This window comes from Mya arenaria, chromosome 7 (assembly GCF_026914265.1).
Source record: "Mya arenaria isolate MELC-2E11 chromosome 7, ASM2691426v1".
Lineage (NCBI taxonomy): Eukaryota > Metazoa > Mollusca > Bivalvia > Myida > Myidae > Mya > Mya arenaria.
In genome coordinates this window covers 41,029,754-41,051,248 of record NC_069128.1, presented here as the reverse complement: position 1 = coordinate 41,051,248, position 21,495 = coordinate 41,029,754, and the positions used below count along the sequence as shown (strand labels likewise).

Sequence of the window (21,495 nt, the reverse complement as noted above, 5' to 3'; positions counted from 1 at the left end):
GTCATTGTTTTCATCATCGTACCGTCATGTTTTCACCATCGTACTGTCGCGTTTTCACCACTATACTGTCAAGTTTTCACCATCGTACTGTCATTGTTTTCATCATCGTACCGTCATGTTTTCGCCATCGTACTGTCATGTTTTCACCAACATACTGTCAAGTTTTCATCACGGTTATGTCATGTTTATGCCATCGTACTGTCTTGTTTTCACTATGGTAATGCCATGTTTTCGCCATGGTACTGTTGCCTTTTTGCCATCGTACTGTCATGTTTTCACTAACGTACTGTCAGGTTTTTGTCATGGTAATTACATGTTTTCACAATCGTACTTTCATGTTTCCACCATGGTAATGTCATGTTTTCACCACCGTACTGTCATGTTTTCACCATAGTACTGTCATGTTTTCAACATCGGAATGTCATGTTTTCAGCATGGCACTGTTGCCTTTTTTGTCATCGTACTGTTATGTTTTTGTCATTGTACTGTCATGTTTTCACTTTCTTACTGTCATGTTTCCATCATGGGTATGTGGGATTTACATCATTGACTGTCTTGTTTTAATAATCGTACTGTCACGTTTTCACCATCGTTCTGTCATGTTTTTACCATCATACTATCGCCTTACGGTGCGCATGCACATAAACTAATTTGCCCTTCATGTGAAAAAAATATCGGATACGATCACCATCAATGTAAATCTCCAATCATAATTGCGTCAAACTTGATGAAAATAATACAGATATATAAGAAACGTCTCGTAAACTCATCGGTCGTTTGAAAAAAACTAATGATAGCACAGCCCTAAAGCAAATGACACAGTCTGAAGTAAAATGACGTAACGTCATATTTACTTTATAAAAGCACCTGTCTTTTTATGAATAATAATACTTCTACAACACTTCCTGCTATTAGAACTGCTACTGTTACTACTACTTCTACTACTACTACTACTACTACTACTACTACTACTACTACTACTACTACTACTACTACTACTACTACTACTACTACTACTACTACTACTACTTCTACTACTACTACTACTACTACTACTACTACTACTACTACTACTACCTGCTGCTACTGCTGTTGCTGCTGCTGCTATTGATACTGTTACTACTACTACAACTACTACTTCTACTACTACTACTACTACTACTACTACTACTACTACTACTACTACTACTACTACTACTACTACTACTACCATCATCATCACCTACTACTACCGCTAACTACTATTAATTCTACTTGCTACTACAAACACCACCAGCACCACAACCACTTCTGTTACTACAACTTCCACTACTATTACTACTCTTGCGATCTCTATTCTGACTATTTGCTTGCTCATGCTGCTATTCTGTAATACAACTATTCCATTCGTGATTTAACGTGTTTGAGAACCAAGGCAACCATAGAAACCCGAATATGTCAGTCTTATACGTTGTATTTTTAGAACAAAAACATCTGAAATAATATTCCACAAGCACAACCTTTTATAAAAGTTTTTTTCCGGGAAACCGACCCTCCGTAGCAAACTTGGTGTAAATATAATGATTATTGAACATCAAATCTATGATAACTGAACTATTATTTTGGGTACATTGAATGCTATGTAAAGTAAGTGCAAATGTGCAACATGATGATGATGATGATGATGATGATGATGATGATGATGATGATGATGATTATGCGTATTGTGATTATGAGAATGTTGATTATGATAGTTACGATAATGCCACATTGGCGACAATTTTTACAATAATACAAATCACAATGCGACGACGATGACGACAACTAAGATAATGATAATCATATCACGACGCAACATGACAACAATGATTACAATGATTATGTGATGACCACAACTAAGATAATGATATTTATAGTAGCAATTAGGTAACAACGACATTTATGCAAATCATGATGCAATGATGACGTGAATGGTGCTAACGAGGTTATAATGCGTAGTTGTTGTTGTTGTTGATGATGATGATGATGATGATGATGATGATGATGATGATGATGATGATGATGATGATGATGATGATGATGATGATGATCTTCGGTTGAAGATATATTTCAAAGACACGCACCCCTGAAACCAACATGTTAGCACTTGGAGGGGAAATCTTCTATGCTCATGCGCACCGGAAGACAATAGAACGATGATTATAACACGACAATACGATGATGACTTCGTGACAGTGCGATGATGGAAATACAATTGTACTTCAATAAAAACGCGATAGTACGATGATGAAAACACTATAGTGCAATGATGATTACACGACAGTACGATGATAAAAACAAGACAGTACGATGATGAAAACACAACAGTACGATGATGAAAACGCGGTGATAACAGCAGACAAAATAATGAAAGAAAATTAACATGCATTAAAAGAAACCATCCTTTTATACTACAGTTATCAATTTCCAAGAAAGAGTCTAAAATTTGTTAGTAGGGGTCAGTTCCCACCAAACCTGCTCTATCATAGTTTATTACGCTGGTAAACTAGTGGCTGGCTGATTTGATTATCCATGCTGGTATATAGCAGTAAAGTTATGATAGTTGAAATAATTACTACAGTCGTATGCAGACCGCTGTTTGTTCTTACTGCAGGATTGACCAAAGTTGGGGGATTTATGGAGGATGCTAACTGAATTGCCCATCTCAATAACACCTATAATAAATACCTAAATTATTTAATCATTCACTTCGTTCCATCAGATAAATGCTACTCAGTTGCAGTCTGAGGATTGAAAAATGCGTCTCTTTGTAAAGTCCAGTTCTGGTTGACTTGCCGGCAACAAAGTACAAGCACATATTACTGAAAACAGAAAACTGGTTAGATAATAATAGCCGTCTCCCCGGCAATCTGTCCATTTCGATTTTTGTGTGAGTGAAATTACAAAATTTTGAGCGACTCAATTAAAACTTCATATATTATTTGATTACGAACAATGAGAGAGAATACGAACGCTATTTAAGTATTTTGAAGTATATTTGCATCAATATTTAATTTTAATGAAATTGATAAAAATATGTTTTACTTGGAATATTGATGATTATTTTGATTTATTTAATTTAAACACGATTAGCTCAACTCTCATGAGTTATACACAAATACACCTTTTCGAAGACGTCATCATATCAGAAAGTTTAAATGGTTTACGGTTAAACAGACATTGTTACCCTTAAAGAATTCTTTATATTTCACACAAGTTAACTACACCATGATATAAATTGGTAAAACATTTCTAAAACGAGGCACTCAATGCACCATAATCAGTTGGCTTTGACACAAAGCCCCTGGGACGTAGATGGCAATTAAATCTTGGCATTAACTATCCAGCCACCAGAGTGCTAGATCTTAAATTACCTCAATGCCATGCTTATCAAACTGATCACAAGAATTAGTTATACATCATTATGCTGAACAAACTTGCATCGCGTCAGTGTCAGTGGCTAGCAGGGGAAAGTCTTATTTTGCATACGCACTGCCCTCTCCATTCCTAAGTTCACTGAGCAAGCGCATGCATGTAAAATGGAATTTTCAATGAAGTGGAGTATTGATGGTCATATCTTCCAAACTAAAGAACAAAAATTCAATGGAAGAGTAATCAAGCATGTTCATTGTGGCAGCATTGGTTGCATTAAGGTAAATACTACTATATTTTTGTTTATTTGTAAAAACGATATGATTCTTATCGTGTTATTGCCGCCTTTAACCCTTTGTAAAAGCGGATGCACAGTTTTAAAACAGTTTCTGCCTTCATGAAACAGTGTAAAAAAATACCTTTGTCAAATAATTTTCGCTAAGTTCCACATTTGCATTCCTTACACATTTTACTAATTTAAAACATATAATTTATGTTTGGCTTTTCAAACAACATTACTTTTTATTATCATCTTTCTATCAACAAATTGCAATGCTATAATTAAACATTTATCAAGTATTATATGAGTTGATATGAGCAATTTGCAATTAAGTTTTGCTACGCATATTTTCCTAGCAAAGTTTATAAACGCCTTTTTAAAAATGATAATTATAATAATAATATCATATAAAACTTTCCACAAGCACTAGTTGTGATGATTATATTTATCTTGTTTAAAATAAATATCTTTCACAATTTTCCACAAAACAGGTTTCCTTTGAAGATGATGAAAGCATTCAATGCAAGTTAGAACAGTTTATTTCCGGTACGAAGCCAGGATTCAGGCAAAGCAGATCCCTGTTCTTGACATGGTTAGATTTCAAGGTAAAATTGTTCAATGTATGCTCACTTCGCCCATTCTTAATAACTTATAACTTACTTCAGGTCATCTGAACTATTTATTAGTAAAACATTTTTATAGTAAAAGTAACCTAAGCCTAAATCCCAGGTGCATTACGACACAAGGTGGTTTACATTTCTGTTACGCTTTGTGACTCTGGCTTATATACTTATAAAAAAGTGACAGTTGCACTTTCCTAATCACGACGTTTTAAAGTGACACATGGAAGCCGGGCAAATACCAAATAATTCGTATATTTGTAATGCAGCATTTTTGGCAATATTTTTTTTACATAATTGGACTTCCTGTTGTTGTTCTGTTTATTTAATTAGCGCAACTAGGTATCTTTTCTGAAGTTTTTTAATGTTATATTTGTCTAGTTGTTCTTTAGTCATCACTATTTCAATTTATTTAAATATTTCATGATTTTGAAATGGATCGTCTGTAGCGTTTGCTATGAATCCATGTCAAACATCCATTTCTTTGTATTTAGATGTATAAAACTAAATTAATTTCCGTGGTTTCGAGGATTGTTAAATCGTGTTACAAGGAATGATAATATTTTAGGCACACCTGTGAACAATCTCTTTGCCCAGATTATCACTACGAGTTCGCCATACTTTGTTGTATTTCAGGGATGCGAGATGCAACATATATCCCGATATCAATCACCTCGAAAAGAAGTGCATCGCTAAAACGCGGCAAATAAATGAGGTATAGTACCCGGACTTGCCAATATAGTAATGTTTTAAATGTTTTTAATTTGCTGGGAAAATCACACACAATAAGTTGTAAATACAAATATAACGAGCAATTTCTTTTCACACGCGTGAAGACTACATGAGATAAATGTGAAATTCCATACATTATTATGTTGTTGAATAGTATAAGGGTTTAATTGTAATTGTTTATTTTTCAGTTACAAGGGGAAATTCAGAATTTGAAAGAAAAACTGGTAAATAAAGACAGGCAGATTGCAGATATGCAGGTAATATGCCGTTAAATCTTAAATGCTTAAAATGGTAAACTATTTTGATTAATTTTTGACATGTCTTTTTATTGTATCGTAATATTTCCATTTCTGTAAAGAGACCTTGTCGGTGTTCAACTTTTAAAGTAGTGTAAATAAATAAGCATAGGCCCTCTATTTTGTAACAAGTATTTCATTATATATGAACAACCTTATAAAGAACATAAAAAAGGAAAGCACAAATGCTTATCTATAAATATTATTCATAAAATGAACATGAATTCTCTGTGAATATACGCCTATACACATTTTCAGAGAGTATTATGTTTTGTACTATTTAAATGTTTATTAAATATTTCCTATGTCGATTTAGAAAAATATGGCAAATTTTGAGGCCATGAACATATATTTCAGGCAAACCAAAACAGAATGTATGCAGAGAATGATAGTCTAATGCTCAGAGTGAAAATGGCAGAACAGACAGCAGCAAGGGCAAGGGCTTCCCTACCAAAGGTACTGTTTTTTACACGGAAACCAATTATATCCAATGAAGCTCGTTATTTCTCACGATTATTATGTATATGTGCATGTTTATAGCTTCAACTTAAATAACAAAGTCCACAGCCTCTAACCACATACATAAATGCCGCATCTGATCAACCTAGAAGTAAATGGGGTACCTATTATGACCATATTCCTTGCATTTGTTTTAGCTCGTCTGTTTAAGAAAGATGAGCTTACATCATAGCTTCATGGGGATATGTTGTTGTCTTTCGTTGAAAACGTGTTAAAGTTGATATATGTGTAGTAATCACACAAGTTACAGCTAAGATGATTGACAAGTATATTATAAATCATAGTAAACCAAAGGGTCAACATTCATAACTCATGTAGTTCTTATTACTAGTTTGCATTTTGGTAAAATATTGTCCCTTTTTGTCTTTTTTGAACCCACAAGCGAAGCTTTTGTTTAATTAACAAGGATAACAGTTGCAGTCTAATGATCTTTGATATCTTCATGTCGTTTTTTTTAAAATAATCAGTCCGTCAACCTTTAAGACTGTCCATCGTTCATAACAGACTCTTTATGATGGCTATAACTATGTAATTTCATATTTTGACGATCTATTTTAAACAGTCTTTGGTAGATTAACTGAAAAATCTTCATTATATCTTCATTTCTTTCCATCAAACCTTCAGCACATGTGATAAGATGACAACCATATTTACAACATCAAAATGTGAAGGTCAAGTTAACACTTAAGATCTTTGACCGGATTAAGAAATTAGTTGTAATGTAAAAGAAATGTATATTGATGAAATATGTCTGCTTGCTGTCTGAGCCTTGTAATTATATTTTCAAATTCCTGCAATGGGTGAAAATCCATATGGATTTCAACATTTGACGAGAAAATAAAAGTTTGATTTTATATTCACATCTTTTATTCAATATTAATTTTGTAAGAATAACTGAGTTTTGGAGCACTGCTTGTTTTTCATTAAAGAACAGCCAAATTCACCAATGCATCTTTATGTTCCTAAAGTTTATTTATGCAGAAGGATCATGTAAACAATATTTTGCTTTGAAATATTGATATAAAGACCATTGTGTATCTCGATTCTAGATTCTGTTCCCATTTTTTTAACAACATATTACTACAACTGACATAAATTTATGGTAGAATGAGACAAATATTACAAAGATAGAACTCTTAGTATGTCTTTGTGACTATTGTTAGTGAAAAGAAGCTTCAATTTTAAGCTCTGTCTTTTTCCTTGACCCAAATAAATTTGTATATTTGTATTATACCATTTGCAGGAATCTCGGGTTGCTGCAAAGAAACAGCTTTTGCAGGAAACGGTTACACAAGCAAACAATGCCAGATTCGATCAGGTTTGTTTGTCTGAAGAAATACAACTTAAAACTAGGCTGAATTCATTTATTACATATGACTGATAATATTTGATAGACATACTTTTCTCCTACCTCAGATAAGTAGATCCAAAAATTTGGCCATGCAGGAAATTAGTATCTTGCCCTCGGGCAAAGATAAAACAAAGACCCGTATGAAATACAGTTGAACACTGTTATTCCGTAACACCGTTTATCCGAATTGATCGCTATTTTTTTTTTTGGTCCCGATTTTACTCCTACTTTGTTTAACTAAATTTTTAATCTTTAATCCGAAATCGCTAGTCCGAATGAATCGCTATTCCCAAGTAAAAATTACGGGCCCGATTTGGTATTTCACACCTTTTTATCAATTCTTATTTCGAACCTTATCATGTCATAGTTTTTCACACCATACTTCAATTACACTAGGGCATGGGCTTGGGGTGACAATGGAGCACAATTAGCGCTTGTTAAAGAATGAAATTGAGCACGTGTATTTTACAATCATCGATGTCAAAAAATTAGCAATTCATTTTGGTGATGTGATGTGTATATAATTTCTGGTTAACACAACATGAATATCAATCGAAAATACGCATTGCTCACTTAACCCGCTACCGAATAATCCGTACTATGTTCCGAATGCATACATGTGCTGTCAATTTGTTTTAAACGTTTTATGTTTTAATAAAGAAGTAAAAAAAACGAATTATTTGTCATTTAGTACATAATAAATCAACAAATATTTTTGTATACGAAATATCACTCAAACCGAATGTATCATATTGGTAACGTGTAACCGAAATTGCAATCTTCACGACTTAGTATTTCACGTCATCTATTATTCAGCGAATGCTGTCAATTTTATGAAAATTATTAATCCGAAATATCATTATTATTTTTTTTGGGTCCCTACGATATTCAATTAACGGTGTTCAACTGTACTTTTTTATTGTCATAAAGAGTTCCAGTAAAAATACATTTTTACCTAATTTTATTAAACTGAGATGGGAGAAAAAGCATATACCATAGCCGCCCGTATAAGAAAGGTTCGTCCCAACACTCGCTCAGGGTGTTCTGTGAAAACTCAGTAAACCTCGAGTAAACCTCGTTTCCACAAAACACCCGACGCACAGGTTGGTAATGAACCTATCTTACGCTCTCGGCCATGTAGGATACTAATAATAACGTTGATACGTAATCGAATTAGCTAAACACTTCCAACTGAAAAACAGAAATTGCCAACCGCAAAATTAAGTTAAAGTGTTTTATAGTTCAGTAGTTGTAAAGATTGTATGAAAATAATAATTGAATTTAAGAAAAACAACTTATACATGCTAAATTATTAATGTTTATTTTCCATGATTTCTTTACCAAAGATAACTGGCAAAATCTTATTTTATGTAACAATTATAACTGAGCATAATAAATGATTTTAGTAATGAACTGAAACTTTCCTACCAGTATTCAAATGAAAACTTGGCAAGTGGCATACATGTATTGCATATCACATTCATGTTGTATGCAAAATAATAACAATATGCAATATAATACTCAGTCATATTCATAAATTTGGCAACCCAAGAAATAGTGCAAAAAAAATTCATACATACTTAAGAGCAAAGTATACTTTTGCAATTGCTTTAGAGCCCCGGTCCTGTGGTTAGACCATATACTTTAAAATCACGCTGTTGCGGATTCGAATCCCGCCTCCGTCCAGCATATTTTTATTATGGTTTCCCCACCTCTGTTTGTTATATGCTTTTCATAAATTCAATCGTTATTTTAGTACAGAAGGATTCAAAAATATATTTTCAGACAGCAGAAACTGAAACTTTAGCCGAAATAGCAGAAAATATGACGGTATGTTCAAGTATAAATACAGAAATATAAAGCCATTTGTCTATTAAAGTATGAAACATTATATAACAAAGCCATTTGTCTATTAAAGTATAAGACATTATATAACAAATATACTGAACTTAAAATGATCATTAATTGGATTTTGGCTATAATGGCAATATGTAGTATACACTGTAATTTTAAGAATACACCACATCTATAAAATCTAGGAAATACTTATATGTTTGGTTCGTCTTCAGGTGGCAGTTGTGGAATATACAAACCAGAGTGTGTATATTGGAGAAATGGAGGGAAACATGATGACCTTTGCCCGTCGGCCAGTCGGAAAACTAACAGTTCTCTCAACGTAAAAAATAAACAGAGCGTGATTTTGAATCCCTTGGACAAAATGAAAATTAATCGTCGATATTTAATTGCAAAATTCGAAGGATGTAAGAAAGACAACGTAATACAATTATCGGAAATTCAGATTCAACTTATAAATCAGTCCGTAGCTTCGTATTGTTCCAAACAAGCTTCAGACATCTAAAACCTCATATATTTGGTATGATCATAAATATCAGATAACAGTTTGCCTGTACATATCTTTTAAACCTTGTTTTTGTATTTCAGTAAGCTTACATTGTGTTTTCATTTTGTAAATATTTGTACATTTTATGATTGAGTTATTTTTTATTTACTTTTGCTTTGCCTTAAAGCCTATTTTATTTTAGTAAGTTACAAATTCAAGTTTCATTTTGTGAACACAGAGAATCGGTCAATGGCGAAGTCGGGAATCTAGTCTTGGTCTCTCTCGAGAAACATTCCAGTATGCTAAGCTCTTACCCTACATAACTCATTATTCATGAAATATTACATTTATACCCTTTATTGTCACTTGATAACAGTTCGAAGGCCATCATGCTTTGGCTCATCTACTCTGTGTTTATTATAAAAAAAAAATCTATTTTTTTTTCATAATTTGTTTGTATGAAATACCCCTTCTTACAACAGCATTTGTGTCCAGCATAAGCTGACTCAGAGTCTGATATAGTGACATCCTTGTAGGAAATATAAATCAACTTTTAAATGTTTGCTATAGGTTGTTTAGCATATACTATAAAGTATTCCGATCAAGAAAATGTCTTGTAAATGGCGAGAACGAATGATAGAAGTATTATTATTTTCTTGAATAGATAACTTTAAGCAGATACTTTAGGTTTATTTTAATGATATGGAAAGAAACATAGAACAATAAAAAAGTATTGAACCTGCTCCATGTTTACTGATGGAACATTCACCAATTATGTTAATCATGTTCTCGATGACTTTTTTTATTTAAGCATACTTTAAATGTACAGTTCATAACATACACTTAGTTGTTTGTCATTCACGTTGTGAATAAATTGTTTAAAACTGTATATGTGTTATAACCGAAAAATGTTCAATACTGCTATTCATTTAAATGCCCCAGTCTGAGAGGCAAATAGATTTCACTTGTCTGTCTGTTCGTCGGTTCATCCAGCTGTCACAAAACATTTTGTCACACGTATCTCCGGCAGTAAATTAGCAAGAGTCGTAAAACCAGCATGTCTAGTTTTGCATCTTAAGTTCTATTTGTCTGTTGGCTGTTTGTATGTTTGTCAAATAATCATATTTGTATTCCCTTCATCTGGTAACATCCCCGAATTGTTTTGGTTATGTTACCAAACCTTTCAAGATTTAGTTGGTAATATTCCCAGAAATATATTTAACTCTGTCAATACATGTGAGCTGGTTAAGCTCTGCGATTATGTTAAAGAATCAGTATGTATTCGTAATGCTATTCCTAATAATTATTATTATTATTAATTTAGTTCATCCTCTGATACTGCTGCCTTTACGTCAACATATTTGTGTCTTTAACCATAGCACTAACCATGTACAAGCATTTGATATCAAAAACCTAAGTGTATGTGTTTAGACGATGTTCTGATGTATATGACTTAAAAACGTCTGTTCTGTTCTTTTCTGTGTTTTTTTTTAAATCATAATATGCGAAAGTCCACACTTGTATTTAAAATAATTATTGTCAAATTGTAAAATTGCAAGAGACATAGCTGTAATACTGAAATAACATTCTAGTAGGTTTAAACAACCAGGAATATGTAATCTATGTCGTTCTATCAATCAACACTTATTAGAGTCAAACGTCATGGTCATAACTCATATTCGCCATTAAAATGTTGTCGTATATACTTATTCCCTTCTAAGAGGACACATTTTATCTGCAAATATCTGTTATCATCTGAACACGATTGAACACTATGTCTACTATCCTCACACTTTGAATGGTCATAATCTTTAAACTGCCTTAAAGTCATCCAATGGCCATGACCAATCAGCTGTCATTTCAGTCCATGCGTATTTCGATTGTTCAAATAATCCTGACAACATGGCGCTCAGGGGGTGGTGGGGATTAATGTTTGACAAACATCTCTTGTTATAAAATGTTTATATTTTTATTGGAAATATTACCAAACATTTGCGAATATTGCATGTTTTAGAAATGTTTAAAACAATTTTAGTCATACTATAGATTATTCTGGGAATATTAAAAACCTGCTGAAAAACCTGCTGTTAATTTCAATACTATGCAATGAAGATATTGGTAATATTCCCAGAATAATTCATGTCCTACAGCAGCCCACGTGGAGCTTTTTCTTTTGGATTATTTTATTTCAATTCATCTTTTGATATGCCCAAAAAAGTTTTGGTAATGTTACCAAATATTTCAAGATAATATAATTGTATTCAGGATGAATTTGAGAACGATAACGGAAAATGTTCGTAATTCATTTTGGGAATATTACCAAATATTTGTGACTATTCCTAGTTTAAGAATGATATAGAAAATCTCTCGGCATAATATGGATTATTTTGGGAATGTTCTAAAAATGTTGAAAAGCCCCAGTTTTCAATACTATACTATGAACTGTTTGGTCCTACAGAAACTATTTGTGGAGTTTTCAAAGGCTTTTTGTTGAATTAGTCTGTTTCAGTTCATCTGGTAATATTCTCAAATAATTTTGGTAATGTTACCAAATATCACGATCAAATTGGTAATATTCCTAGAAAACCTGGACATTTTATTCAGAATCCTAGCAGAAAAAGGTCATCATTTATTTTGGGAATATTACCAAATATTTGTGACTTTTCATAGTTGAAGAATATTTTTGAAAATCTCTCGGCATAATATCGATAGTTTTGGGAATGTTCCCAAAAATGTTAAAACCCCCACTATAACTTTAAATACTATACTTTGAAATGTTTGGTAATATTCCCGAAAGGTTTTGGTAATGTTACCAGAAATTTCAAGATTAACTTTGGTAATATTCCCAGAAAACCTGGACATTATTTCCAAGACGAATTTTAAAATGTTAGCCGAAAATGTTCATAATTCAGAAAAATTACCAAATATTTGTGACAACCCCTAGTTTTTATTAATTTTTAGAAAACCTCTCAACATACTATGGATACTTTTGGGAATATTACCAGAAATGTTGAATATTACCAGAAATGTTGAAAACCACACCATAACTCTTCAATACTATATTACAAAGTGTTTGGAAATATTTTCAAAATGTTTTGGTAATGTTACCAACTTTTCAAGATCAAATTGGAAATATTCCCAGAAAACCTGAACATTATACTTAGAATTCCTAGCAGAAAATGTTCATCACTTATTTTGGGAATATTACCAAATATTTGTGACTTTTCATAGTTGAAGAATATTTTAGAAAATCTCTCGGCATAGTATGGATTATTTTGGGAATGTTCCCACAAATGTTGAAAACCCCCACCACAACTTTCAATACTATTACTACAAAGTGTTTGGAATTATTTTCAAAATGTTTTGGTAATGTTACCAACTTTTCAAGATCAAATTGGTAATATTCCCAGAAAACCTGGACATTATATTCAGAATCCTAGCAGAAAATGTTCATCATTGTTTGGGGAATATTACCAAATATTTGTGACTTTTCATAGTTGAAGAATATTTTAGAAAATCTCTCGGCATAGTATGGATTATTTTGGGAATGTTCCCAAAAATGTTAAAACCCCCACCACAACTTTCAATACTATTCTACAAAGTGTTTCGAAATATTTTCAAAATGTTTTGGTAATGTTACCAACTTTTCAAGATCAAATTGGTAATATTCCCAGAAAACCTGGACATTATATTCAGAATCCTAGCAGAAAATGTTCATCATTGTTTGGGGAATATTACCAAATATTTGTGACTTTTCATAGTTGAAGAATATTTTAGAAAATCTCTCGGCATAGTATCGATTATTTTGGGAATGTTCCCACAAATGTTGAAACCCCCACCACAACTTTCAATACTATACTACAAAGTGTTTGGAAATATTTTCAAAATGTTTTGGTAATGTTACCAAATTTTCAAGATCAAATTGGTAATATTCCCAGAAAACCTGGCATACTATGGATTCTTTTGGGAATATTACCAGAAATGTTGAAAACCACACTATAACTCTTCAATACCATACTATGAAGTGTTTGGTAATATTCCCAAAACTATTTCTTATCCTACAGAAATGCTTTGAGGACATTACAAAGGGTTTCTGTTGAATAAAAATGTTACCATGCTGAAAAGGGAAAGTTGCGTTTTCCCTTTTCATTTTGCGGTTTGTTATACATGATATTCGTTATACAGGGTCTTCATTATACATAGTATTCGTTCTACAGAGCATTCATTATACATGATATTCGTTTTACAGGGTCTTCATTATACATGGTATTCGTTCTACAGAGCATTCATTATACATGATATTCGTTATACAGGTTCTTCATTATACATGGTATTCGTTATACAGAGTATTCATATTACATGATATTCGTAATACAGGGTCTCCATTATACATGATATTCGTTCTACAGAGTATTCATTATACATGATATTCGTTATACAGGGTCTTCTTTATACAAGGTATTCGTTATACAGAGTATTCATTATACATGATATTCGTTCTACAGAGTCTTCATTATACATGGTATTCGTTATACAGGGTCTTCATTATACAAGGTATTCGTTATACAGTGTATTCATTATACATGATATTCGTTATACAGTGAGTGTCTTCATTATACATGGTATTTGTTATAGAGAGTCTTCATTATACATGGTATTCGTTCTACAGAGTATTCATTATACATGGTATTCGTTATACAGGGTCTTCATTATACATGGTATTCGTTATACAGAGTATTCATATTACATGGTATTCGTTCTACAGAGCATTCATTATACATGATATTCGTTCTACAGGGTATTCATTATACATGATATTCGTTCTACAGAGCATTCATTATACATGATATTCGTTATACAGGGTCTTCATTATACATGGTATTCGTTATACAGAGTATTCATTATACATGATATTCGTTATACAGAGTCTTCATTGTACATGATATTCGTTATACAGGGTATTCATTATACATGGTATTCGTTATACAGAGTATTCATATTACATGATATTCGTTCTACAGAGTATTCATTATACATGGTATTCGTTATACAGGGTCTTCATTATACATGGTATTCGTTATACAGAGTATTCATATTACATGATATTCGTTCTACAGAGTATTCATTATACATGGTATTCGTTATACAGGGTCTTCTTTATACATGGTATTCGTTCTACAGAGCATTCATTATACATGATATTCGTTATACAGAGTCTTCATTATACATGGTATTCGTTCTACAGAGCATTCATTATACATGATATTCGTTATACAGGGTCTTCATTATACATGATATTCGTTATACAGGGTCTTCATTATACATGGTATTCGTTATACAGAGTATTCATATTACATGGTATTCGTTATACAGAGTATTCATTATACATGATATTCGTTATACAGGGTCTTCTTTATACATGGTATTCGTTATACAGAGTATTCATTATACATGGTATTCGTTATACAGAGTATTCATTATACATGGTATTCGTTATACAGAGTCTTCATTATACATGGTATTCGTTATACAGAGTATTCATTATACATGATATTCGTTATACAGGGTCTTCATTATACATGGTATTCGTTATACAGAGTATTCATATTACATGATATTCGTTATACAGAGTATTCATTATACATGATATTCGTTATACAGGGTCTTCATTATACATGGTATTCGTTATACAGAGTATTCATTATACATGGTATTCGTTATACAGAGTATTCATTATACATGGTATTCGTTATACAGGGTCTTCATTATACATGGTATTCGTTATACAGAGTATTCATTATACATGGTATTCGTTATACAGAGTATTCATTATACATGGTATTCGTTATACAGAGTCTTCATTATACAAGGTATTCGTTATACAGGGTCTTCATTATACATGGTATTCGTTATACAGAGTCTTCATTATACATGGTATTCGTTATACAGGGTCTTCATTATACATGGTATTCGTTATACAGAGTCTTCATTATACATGGTATTCGTTATACAGAGTCTTCATTATACATGGTATTCGTTATACAGAGTCTTCATTGTACATGGTATTCGTTATAGAGAGCCTGCTTTATACATATTTTTCTTCATACATGATCTTCTTTAAAAAGGGTCTTTGTCATTTAGTTTCGTACTGTCTTTTCCCCCTAATGATTGTACAATACGATTACATACTTAGATATTCCCTTTTATAAAGCAATTTACTATCGATCGGGGTTAAATCATTGTTTAAAGCGTTGCTTTAATATCAAGTAGACACTGATTATTAACTCTTACAAAACTCTTGACTGCTCCCTTCGTAATCTACGACAGGTGTTTATATTGATTAAGCTTGCTTGTGTGTAACCGTTGTGATTATTGTAAATAAGGGTTTAAAGAGAGGTCATTTGGGAGCGTGTTTAAAATTTAGATAAATGTGTTTTTAAATGGTCAAGTGCTTTAAGCGATACAGAACAATAAAGAAGATCTGACTGAAACAATAATATAAATTGCTTCTGTATACAATGCAGATTAATCTACACTATTCGTTTTATGAATTCAAATTTTGAATGTTTTAGATTCATACTTTCAAACATATTTTCCTTAGCTTTGCTGTCAAAATATACTTGAAATCACTTGGGATGTTGGTAAAGGTATTGTTACTTAAGATAAGATTGACGCTTAACTTTTGGCATTGACTTAGCCTAAGTGTTATTTTGATGTGCTTTCATTTGACTTTCCGATTTAATTATTATCAATATGTTTAAAACAGATACACATTTGGACAGTGTTCAATACTTGGATTATTGTGTTTTGAATGGTGATAATAGGTTTTAAGCGTACCAAACCTAAAATCGAGATCTTATTTAAACAAGGAAGTTATTTGTTTTGCTAAATAAAATGCTGGTTTTTTTCCCGTTCTTTAGTGAGTATATAATGTGAAATTAAGATTTTGAAGTCAACTCTTTAATTAAATTCATTAATTTATGCATTATAATACATTTCACTAAGCTGTGACGACTGAAATGACTCGTGCATATGTCTGAATTTAAGTAAAACTATTGCTTTATTAAATAAGACCGACGCAAAAGGTTTCAATGTCGAAAATTGTTTCTTACTATAAACATAAGTACACTGAAATTGATAATTACTAGGTCGTTTCGTATTAACATCTACTCGATTAAAAGGGCATGATAAATTACCGGCTAGAGATTAATTTTGTTTACACATGACGTAATAGTTATATATATATATATATATATATATATATATATATATATATATATATATATATATATATATATATATATATATATATATATATATATATATATATATATATGACCTGTTTGCCAGTGCATCGAGCAATATCGATGATTGTCAGCACAGTATAATAAGTTCAGCTTAAAGCTGCACTCTCACAGACATACCATGTTTACAACCTTTTATGTTCTGTCTTTGAAATAGCAAAATTTTGCGTAAATATATGCAAACCAATGATACAAGATAACTGACAAAAGATCAGATCGCAGGTTTTCATATTTCCGATCGAAAATTAATGTGTTATGGCTTAAACCATTATTAAAGGTTTAACAAAAATGCATAAAACCTCATTTTTTTGAAGTTAAATATAAAAGTCTGCGATCTTATTTTTTGTCAGCAGTCAACAATAAAAAAGTTGTCAAAACGTTCAATATGTGAGAGTGCAACTTTAAATAATAAGTTAGGTCATAGTTAAATAATCTGAACAGTGTTTCTCAAATGTAAGTCTAGATGTTAATGATTTTAATTCTATTGTGTATAATATTTTTTATGATTGATATTCAATAATTGCTCCTTAAAATGCATTCTAATAAATCTGTTTTCATGATCGTGGTAAAGGCAAATGTGTCACTCATTCATTTGATAGTAAACACTGATTCCGTTTCTGAATTAACCAAAATGTTCTGTAAAAATGAATGCAAAAAATGCGAAATGCTCTAACCTCGTGATGACATTAATCAACATCTTATGTACACAAATAATGCAGCCAACCGTAAGTTCCCCTCACGTTTTATTAAAAAAAAATTAACATGAATTAACATATATTGACAAAGCCGCGAGGTTTTAGAAAAAAAAAAGTTCTCTCCTAAAACCTCAACATTTCAAACAAACATTCCAAATTAAATATGTATGAAATCATCAGCTTAATTTGATGCCTTATTTATATAATTCTTTGATTCAGACGTCCAAATGGGACAATGTTAGTATCCCCATTACGAATGTCCATCTTTGACAGTCATTTGATCAAAAACACGTATTTACCTAAAACATATAAGGGAAGGTATATTTTTTGCTGCTTCTTTAAGTCTTAAGTATCCTTTTTTCTGTCCATTGACCTCATCTGTAACAATCAGCTTGCTGTTCATAGGATGCTTTAAGTGTTGATGCGATATCTATTAAGGACACTTTAGAGTGCAAAACACTGTATTTCTTTATTCAAAGCATAACTGATTCTCTTAAATCATGCATTGTGTATTAATATATGACGCATTCAAATATGAAAGAATATGTCGTTACACAGTCACAATCATAAATTTACACAAAAACATCACTAATATCGCTCTTGCGCATTAAAGGACGTTCTAGTATTGTTCACTATATCTTCACCATAGCTGCATTAACAGATAACATGGCATCAAAGCAGAATCAGTGTGAAATGTGCTTTAAGGAAAACGCAGTTGGACATTGCGAAACCTGCGGAGATGTTGGAGAATATTGTGTAGATATTCACAAAAAAGGAAAGTTGTTTCAAAGTCACACTGTCGTTTTGTTTGAGGCTGTAAAATTGCATGAGGATGGTGGAGTTAAACCAAAAATCTTTATGCAAGACATCACAGAAGAAAGATGTAAGCAGCATCCGACAGAGAGAGCTATTTTTCTTTGTAATGTGCATGAGTCCATGATATGTGGCCGATGCCTTCATTCGGAACATATTCCCTGTGTAAAAGAAGTTGTTGACTTGTTGAAGGAAGGAATTACCATTGACTGCGAGAAAGTCAACACAATGAAGTCATTGTTGATGGAGGTAAAAGATGAAATTCTTCTTTTGAAAAATGAGGCAGAACAAAGCAAGGACAACTACAAGAAAACTGCAGATAAATGTGTGCAAGATTGTATGGAGTTAGGTAATACAATTAAACGACGGGTAGATGAACTAACAAGTGGCATTAGAGACGGGATAATAGACAAACATAACGAAAACCTGACCATTCATTTCCATATTACTAAACTGTGTGATGAGAAAACCAAGTGGTGTGACGATGAGGAAAGTAAAATTGATAATTTTGTTGACAATAATATGGTTGGGCATTTGTACCTAATGAGCAGACATTTTGAGAAAGAAGCTTCGGATGCCAGATCCCACCTGAAAGAAATGAAACACAAACATACTTTGAAAGGTTTCGATTTCAAAGAAAACAATGTTATTCTTAAATGCCTGTTTGAGGATTTGGATGAAGTTTGTGAACAACAAGACGAAGTTACTGGGAGCGACGATGGAAATGCCAACAATGTTTTCGCATCTACCCCGAAAGTAAACAAGGTATCTCGTATGATGTCGGTTGCTATTTAATCTTTACCAGCCACATGTCGCATTTTATCTCTGTTGCATGGTAACATCAACGAATTTTTTGAGCGTTACATCACGAAATTGTCTTCTTATTGAAACATGTAGTGTTCTATGAACTCATTCATAAAATCTAAATTATCATTTATTTTGGCCGTGAAAACATACCATATTGCATCGTACTAATACGTATAAGAATATTCTGATTTCACTAAATTTGACCGATAGTAAAATCATTTTTCAAACGTGTAATTTCTTTAAAAAACTTTTAATGTTAAAGGTTTTCATGTCTGATTTCAGACCCGGCGAGAGCTCACTGTACTCTTGAATCAGGCCAAAGACGAATTAGATAACTCAGAAAAGGTCTGTACAAATCTGATCGTGTTAAGCATTGTCTTAAAATACGATACAATATAACGTAGCAACTATGATCAAGTATCATCGGGGCCGTTTTGTCTTCACAAGAATACTTTAACAGCCACAGAATAACATGTTGTGGTTAAGTATCACACCAATATTATCGTCAAACACATATTGGGGTAAGAATAACACTGTTTTGTTTCTTCTCGTAAGCAATTGAAGCCGATCAACAAAAATATAATTCCATCGCATTACTACGTTAACCTTTTGAAATGGACTTTATGATTTCAACTGAATCAAAAACTAGTGATAGTACCTTTTTGAAAGATGTCTATATGAATACATTTAATTAAATTGTAGAAAAGGTCTTAGTTATTGTTTCGCCCTTTGTCCAATATACCTCATTGTCCTACAATTGAATGGAAGCTACACTGAAAATAGCTAAATGTTTGACAGAGGCCCCGTGTAAAGGCACAATGCTTTGGCAAGCCATGTACTAAACGGCAGATACATAATGTACAAACAACACTGCATCAAACTATATTTACAGTTTGTACAGTAAGGTTTTACTTGAAGGTAATGGACTATGAGATCTGTATCGTTGAGTTTTTGTATTTCTGTATGTAATGCATTGTATGAGTTAAAACGATGTGCGGCGTCATCAAGTTGATGTCGGCTCCGATAAGGTTTGTATTGCTTTAATATTTCAATTGTCTACCCATCTTTTGAGTTTATGTTGATAAATAGTTTATGTTTGTGTTTAATATGTCTTTTCTTCCAAAGTATTAACTCGCTAGTATGGCCTGAGTAAAACGTTTAAAATTAAACATTACTTTAGCTGTTCTAGGGAGACTTTCAAAACAAGAATTAAAGCCCTTTATACATCCTAATTAAACTTTTATTATTTCTATAAAATTGTAATACAATTTCAAGACATAACGTATATTCTTGTCTTGTCCATTTTATCATGACGTCAAGTAGATAGGGTACAATATATAAATTGATTTCTTACTTTGTAGTGAAATATTCACTGTTGTTTATGTTACTGATAAAACGCCATATTTATAATAATAATATATAACTAATAATATTATGCCGTTTGCCGCTTTCAGACAAGAAAGCAGTTCGAGCAAGAGTTACTGAAAGCGAAACAGGACATATATATATCTGAAAACGTAAGTTTTCTTAAAAAGTTATTTGACAAGAAGGTGAATAAATGTATGACACTTAAGAAGTCTGAGTAAAACGGGCAAACTAAATTCATACCATGCTATTCAAATGCCAAGAAGGAAATGTACAAAATAATATGTTCACTTCTTATTTTGCATTTAAATTTTCACTGTTGTTTTTTTACTGATAAAACATCATATTTCATCGAAAAGTACGAATGAAACTCCAATATTAAGGTACGGCAACTATTCAATCTGACAACAGACATAAGGGAATTTATTATTTGACGCTTTTCTAGTGACCTGTTTCACGTCGAGCTCGATTTGTAAGCACGTATCCGGCAAAACTGCAGGTCGAGTCGAATACGTGTTAACTCCTCGAAGGAGATGTGTAACCGGTCACTAGTAATGCGCTTCAAATTATCATTTTCTATTTTATGTATACCTTACTATGATTTCCTTTCTATTATTCAAAAAAGAAAGCCAGAGTAGTGCACCTCTTATATTAGTAAACCCTTACGATAAAACAACTGTTAGGATGCATACTATATTAAGTTATTGTATATAATATTCCATAGACGCATTGCATTTCCTTTCTGTTCTGTTCAATTTAAATTGCTAACGTTATAATATCCTTCCGTTTTGCCGCATCCGACAAGGAAGCTGTTCGAACGAGATTTACTGAACGCGAAACAGAACATAGAAAAATATAAAAAGATAAGATTTCAATATAAGTTATTTGAAAATAGGTGAACAGAGATATGATACCGTGTAAAATTGTGCTTGCTTGTTTGAAGGCGGTCCCTTAATAAGTTTCAGAAGACAGCATGTTAACT

The 21,495-nt window shown here is 32.2% G+C and overlaps 2 protein-coding genes across 8 annotated transcripts in view; both read left to right on the top strand.

Moving 5' to 3' along the window:
• LOC128241477 (uncharacterized) overlaps window positions 1-21,495 on the top strand; it is a 135,851-nt gene that overhangs the window by 90,142 nt on the left and 24,214 nt on the right. For 3 of the 7 annotated variants that reach the window (XM_052958423.1, XM_052958425.1, XM_052958424.1), the window contains one exon: window positions 20,603-20,665. In XM_052958423.1, coding sequence (XP_052814383.1) covers window positions 20,603-20,665 — 63 coding nt within the window. Of the gene's footprint in view, window positions 1-18,007; window positions 19,107-19,430; window positions 19,494-20,602; window positions 20,666-21,495 lie in introns of all 7 variants that reach the window. The other 4 variants (XM_052958429.1, XM_052958428.1, XM_052958426.1 and 1 more) reach the window with 4 other exon arrangements.
• LOC128241484 (uncharacterized) lies at window positions 4,073-9,931 on the top strand. The gene is made up of 7 exons (XM_052958442.1): window positions 4,073-4,275; window positions 4,927-5,005; window positions 5,211-5,279; window positions 5,676-5,774; window positions 7,081-7,155; window positions 8,974-9,018; window positions 9,258-9,931. The coding sequence occupies exons 3-7, from the start codon at window positions 5,274-5,276 to the stop codon at window positions 9,366-9,368; spliced, it is 336 nt and encodes a 111-aa protein (XP_052814402.1). The 5' UTR covers window positions 4,073-4,275; window positions 4,927-5,005; window positions 5,211-5,273; the 3' UTR covers window positions 9,369-9,931.